Below are 6417 nucleotides of genomic sequence, written 5' to 3' on the forward strand. Positions count from 1 at the left end.
GCTGTCATGAGCTCAGATGTTTTGCATGTCACAAATCTGGAACTAGTTTTAGTGACACTTGCTTGGCAGAGAGAGAGTCTTGGTCACTCTGAGGATCCCAAAGTAATTCCCCATAAGCAGTATATGAGCACTAAACCAAGTGCTTGAGGGCCAGGACGCCTGAGCCTCTGCGGAATTTCCCCCACAAAGGAAGTGTTACTGCCCACTTCTAAGGCTGACGTGCAACTTGAGTACAGAATTTACTTATAAAGAACTCTGCTTTGAAAGGATCTCTGTATTTTACAAATTATCATTTGATTCCTTAACTAAAGTAAAAAGTAATAGGAAGTAATTATGAATATCCTAGTCTCAAAAATAAACACACTGAAAAAACAGAAATAAGCTATTAAATCCTGGACAATAGGGTCCTAGGAAGCAGGTGGTGACTTTGGTGGAGTCTAGATTTCCCATAACTATTAGACCAAATACATGCCTTTATTACCTGGGCCACAGGTTCTATCTTTTCTTAAGATAGGAGTCTAGAGATTTTCCTACTAATGTGTCCTTTCTTAGAATTATTTTAGATCTTTGAAGTTGTAAGTAAATGTGACAATTTAAATCTAAGCAGTGCCAAGTCATTTAGACGATTTTCTTCCTCAAGAAAGATTTCGCCGCGAACAACATGAGCAGAGGACTTTATGGTGGTGCCCCTACGAGAACTCAGAATGCGACTCCCTCACCCAACAAAGTGGATTGTTAACAGAGTCCCGTGGAAAGGCGAGGGCAGGACGGAAGCATGCAGCTGCTCCCGCACTGTAATACGCGGCTGGACGGAACCAGCTGCCGTCCCCACAGCTGGCTGTGGAGCATTCTGACCCCCAACACCGTGGCCTTCCGAGAGTGCGTGCTGCCGGCCACAGCTGCTGTTACAAAACTGAGGAATCAAGCTGAGAAATCCACGTGGTTTTCAAAGACATAACCAGTCCTTAACCAGTCCAGCAGCTGGCCCTGAGCAGATCTAAGATTTAATTTTCCTACGTCAAACGGAGTGTTTTTGTATGATCAGTTTAGCTGCTAACAGTGCAGCTGGAGGATGAGCGTTTAAAGTTTTGCTTTCCCTTGCTGAGCTGGGGTGACTTTGGGGAAACATATCTTTGGGGCATCAGTGGGCGAGTGGCAGGGCAGAGGCCCTGTGGTTCTGGGTATTTAAGGCACTGACCACACGGATAATGGGCAACTGGTATTATAACGGGTCTTTAGTTAGAATAAAAAGAGACAAAAAAATCTGATTGATGGGTCAAGACTGGGAGACTTTGCATGGATTTGTGTTTATCTCCCATGCTGATAGGATGATAAACCTGTAAGAGCCGCCTTTCAAGCTAGGATTTCCCTCTCTAAGGCAAGTGCGAAGCATCAAAGTAAAATAATTACCTTCTCTGGCCAGATTCCCAGGTGGAAGTAGAGCCTGGCTTGGAGGAGGAGGAGCTGCACCTGGTCCGGGTACATTGCCAGATACAGGTCCAGTGAGTCTCGCAGGAGCTGGTATGACTGGTCGATGCCTTCCCTAGCGGGGGAGAGAAACCTCAGTCGCGCCCTGTGTGCTTCTTAATACCCTCTTTTATAAAGCCTGGGTTTTAGAAATAATTGGCACAAATCCCATATGCTTTGACTCTAATACTTGCTCTCTGTTCAGCAAATAGTTACAATGGTCTTAATAAGAAAAATATACAAGAAATATAAATTCTGAAACCCACTTCGGTGATGGGCACTGTGCTAAAATCCTAAGTATTTTCACTACGGAGTCACCTCACTAACACTGTACATAATTATAAACGAATTCTGAATAAGTGGAGCACTGAGGACTTTTAGGGCTGTAAAAAGGTTCTGTGATACTATAATGGTGGATACATGTTGTTAAGAATTATCTACATGTAGAATGTATAACACCAGGAGTGAACCTGAACAGATGAGTTGTAACTATGGACTTCGGGTGATAATGATGTGTCAATGTGGATTCACTGACCCTAACCAATGTACCATTTTGGTGCAGATGTTGACCGTGGGGAGGCTATGTGTGCTTGGAAGCAAGGGGTGTGTGGGAAATCTCTTCTTTCTGCTCAGTTTTACTGTGAACCTAAAACTGCTCTGAAAGTCTATAAAAAAAAGAATTCTGCCATCAGGCAGAAAATTATTATTACAATGTACAACTTCCTATTTTCCCTATCAGCCAAATTTCCTTTGACTCAGGAGCAAGAAAGTTTCATATTTGTCTTGCTTTCTTATCTAAGTGATAACAAAGTATAAATTAAAAGATGACAAAGCACTTGAACATGAGAACATCCTGCCCCGAAAGAAAATCTTTACGAGACTAAAATATTCTTGTTACTAAAGAATGCTTTTGGTATTTATAAAGATAACTTGTCCACGTCCACTGCAGAGATTTCAAAGAAACTCACTTAGCACATCTTAAATCTGGAGAGCATTATGTCACAGGAACCAGTTTCTTTCCATGGTGGGTGACAGCTGCAGACATCCCAACTGTGCTAAACAGCAATCACTGCTTTGCTGTATCACAGGGAGGCTTGTTAAATAACATTCTCTGCGAGGCGATTCAAGCCTTCAAACACATGCACTCTGCAGAAGTACTGGAAAACCATGAAAACCTTACCGCTTTCCCAGGCTTAAAAGGTTTCCCACCATTCGCTGGAGCACCTTCTTCACGTTGACCACCCCGTACAGTGCTGCAGTCACGTGCTGGCCGATCAGGTATTCACATTCTTTCACTGTCAGCTGCCTGCCTTTCCCGAAAGCATCGATGTAGATGTAGTCGAAGATGTCCAGGTTGGCCCTACTCAAAGAACGCATGGAATCAGCCAAAGCTCAAGTCAGAGCTAAGCAGGTCTGCATTTCAACCCCTCTAAGTAGCTCAAATCAGAGATGGAACGTTAACGCCGCACTTCTACTTCAAATATCGAGGCCTTGTCCAAAGTTTAAATCTGACCCTTCACATGCGCTCTGCTGTTAAGACCACAGTACGCTGATGTTTAAGATTAAGAAACTGATGTATGCCATCTGATAGTTTTTCTGGGGGAATACTCCTAAAACACACTGCCAGGAATATCAGAAGTTTGGCTGATCCCACAGATCAGCAACAGTTAGCGTCTGTGGACCCCGGGCCCCTTGAGGCTATGACGGAAGTTAGACACCCTGCCCCACCAGTGTTCTGCCCACAGTTCTGCAGACACATTCAGGTCGTCACAGACCTGCTGAGCCCACCCATGGCCTCAGGGTGGGCAGCTGCTCCAGACCACAGAGCATGGTGTCCCCGGACTGCATCACACCACTCCCCCACCCGTGCTGCTGTGCAAGGTGGTGGCCTGCGCTGACAGAGCAGTGGGAGGCAGTCACGGGGAGCAAGTTCTCACTGCATTACCAAGTACACGCTACGAGGGCTCCTGAGGCATTTAGGTGGATCTTTGTTCCAGGAATAGTTGTATTTCTTTTCTTGAACAACTGTTTCACTTTGATCTTATGCCCACTGCAAGTCACGTAAGAGATTTTTTGTTGAGCTGCTAAAAAGCCCAGGCAGACTTCTTCCTCGAGTCATATTAATAGCCTTCCTTTAGAAGACTTATATAAATGTTCCAGAAACAAGAAATGCTCTGCAACTCTTTTCATGAGTCTAAGAGAATCACACGTATACACACGCACCAGTTTACAGGCAAAAATCCTAAACAAAATATGAGCAAATCAAATGCAGCAGTGTATTTAAAAGAATCCATATGATTAAGTTAGATGTATGCCAAGAATGAAAGGAGAGTTAAACATTAAAAAATCAATTTTAGCACAGAAGGAAAACCACATGATCCTATTAGTAGATACAAAAAATAAATTTTAGGAAAAAAATCTACTGCCTTGTTATTAATAAAACCTTAGCAAACCAGGAATTTAGAAGGCAGCTTTGATAATCCCAATGAAACCTACTGTCCCCAAACACCATGCTTGAGGTGAAATTTTAAAAGGATTCCATTTACCGTCATACTCAGGCAAAGGAGCCTGCTATCACTGTTTCTATTCAACTTCCAACAAAAGGACCCAGCCAGCAGAATAAGTAAAAGAAACAAACACGGTGAGGATAGAAAGAAGAAACAAAAACGATTCATAGACAACATGACTATCTACAGAGAAAAACCAAAAGAGCTGACGTGTCGATTATTAGCACTAATTGTTTATTTAGCAAAGGTGCTGAATACCTGACCTACATGTAAATATCAACCATATCCCTGTGCAATGTCGATACTTAGAAAACTAATTTTTAAAAATTACCATTTGCCAAAAATTACTAATAGGATCAAGGTACGTAGGAATAAATCTAACAAAAGACGTCAAAGAGCTTGATGAAGGAAATGATAAAGTCTTTTTAATAATATTAAAAATGACTTAAATGTGGGGAGATATGTTCACTGAAAGACTGCAATACTCCTCATGTTAACTGATGAATCCAATCCAAGTAAGCGCTGGTGCCAGTTGATACCCACACGGGGTTTTAAAGGGACCCGATGAACTGACTCTCAATCTGTGCTAGAGGAAAGGCTAAGGACAGCCAAGGCAATTTGAAGAACTCGACGGGGGTCTCACCTACGAGGTATGAGGCCCGCTGGGAAAGGTCTAGTGAATAAACAACATGGTCCTGGTGCGGGCGCAGGTAAGCCAAGAGGAGCAGAGGAAGCACCTGCGGCCGCGCTGCTGGTTAGAGCGGAGCACTCTCCCGCTCCTCCCTGCCCTCCCCCGAGGGGCCACCCTTCAGGGGTCTCGATGGCCGTTTTGGCCAGGGGCCTGGGTGCTCATGAACGATTTCTTTGCTCGTGTGCACTGTAGGGTATGTTCACTGTAGCCTGAGTAGGAAAAACTGAGATAAGTAATATGGTACTTGGTATTTTAAAGGCTTTATATTATGCAGAAATCTTTCGTAAATTATTGTATCGGCATTTAAAAATATTTGAGATATTTGAGGAAATTGGTTGGGTTATTCAGGGAGACAGAATGGGCTGAAAAAACCATTTTTCCAATTTAAAATAGTGGAAAATGGGTGCCTGCTATCCAAAAAAGAACCATCGAATGCATTTTTAGGAACAGATTATATCTGCGAAAAGGGAAGCCTGTACATATTATTCAAAGAAAAAATATATAAAATTATAAAAAACTGCTAAACTGGTGGTTACCTCTGCAGAGGAGGGATAAGGAAGAATATCCAGGAAGCTCAAACTATATATATGTTTTATCTCTCAAACTAGGAGATAAAAATACAGAGGCCAGTTATACTTTTTTTCTGCGTATGCACAGAAACTCTACCAGGTACGTAAAGCACTGAGTCATCTCATTTAATTCTGCAAACCACTTTAAGAAAACTTCAGCCCCATTTTACAGAGGAAGAAACAGAGGCTCAGAGGAAGCCAAGGTCTGAACCCAGTGTGACTTCAAAGCTCAAATACTTTCCATTATACTTATCATTTCACCAGAGTATCAGAGCTAGTCATCAGGAAGTAGAAGATATTTCTTCCTATTTGCTGAACTTTTTTTTCCCCCAAAAGCTAGACTGTAGCTGAAAAGATTTATGCCCAACAGAACACCAGGCTTAAAAAAAGAGAACGAAGCAGAGTTCATTAACCTGGTCCACAAAATGCACATCTGTCACCAACCTTGCCTAAAAGGAGTGCCACCGATGATAAGAACATGAATATTTGCTTTGCACATCAATGAAGAACTTGGTTATCCTGTTCTCTCTGCCCCATTCTCTCCCTCCCTCCCCTCCTCCCTTCCTCCCCTCCTCCCCTCCTCCCTCTCTTGAGTGGGGAGGGAGAGAGGGGGAGATTTTATGGAAGACTGGAAAGAACGATTTTCTTTAAGAACTCTCTGATCTGATCAGCTTTGGAACAAAGAGACTTTGAGATCCACATAAGCCCTTGAACTTCTAGTTCTATCCTTTAAAATTAAACTTACTTTGAGATAACTGTGGATTCACATGCAGTTGTAAGAAAAGATACAGAAACATCCAGACTGCCCTTCTCCCACAGCCAGATACGGACATGGATACAGTCAAGAAGCAAAACAGCCCCATCACCGCCCTCGTCCTCTATTAACCTCAGCCCAGTTACACTCCCTCTCGACACAGGGGGAATGAATTCTCAGGACGGATCACAACATCGTAGATGGCTCACCCTTCTGCGCCTTGGCACCACCTTAGTAAGAAGTGACTTGGGAAGTTGACAGGTTCCAGGGGGACCCCCAACTTCCGGGCAACTGTCATGTAGAGCAGAGACATGCTGATTGGGATTCCCGTTCTGCGGATCAAAACCTAAAGGAGAAAAAATGTTCAGCGTACTAAATGCACCGCGGTGCTCATAACTCCAGTACTCGTTTTCCTGAGGCACCTACTGT

General features: G+C 43.2%; 1 protein-coding gene across 2 annotated transcripts in view; it reads right to left on the reverse strand.

Moving 5' to 3' along the window:
- Positions 1–6417, reverse strand: part of FBXO21 (F-box protein 21) — a 63619-nt gene that overhangs the window by 19086 nt on the left and 38116 nt on the right. For both annotated transcript variants that reach the window (XM_011355839.2, XM_011355840.2), the window contains exons 8-10: positions 6198–6334; positions 2648–2827; positions 1411–1543 (exon numbers count right to left, since the gene is read on the reverse strand). In XM_011355839.2, the coding sequence (XP_011354141.1) occupies positions 1411–1543; positions 2648–2827; positions 6198–6334 (450 nt within the window). The remainder of the gene's footprint in view (positions 1–1410; positions 1544–2647; positions 2828–6197; positions 6335–6417) is intronic.

This window comes from Pteropus vampyrus, unplaced genomic scaffold (assembly GCF_000151845.1).
Source record: "Pteropus vampyrus isolate Shadow unplaced genomic scaffold, Pvam_2.0 Scaffold23, whole genome shotgun sequence".
Lineage (NCBI taxonomy): Eukaryota > Metazoa > Chordata > Mammalia > Chiroptera > Pteropodidae > Pteropus > Pteropus vampyrus.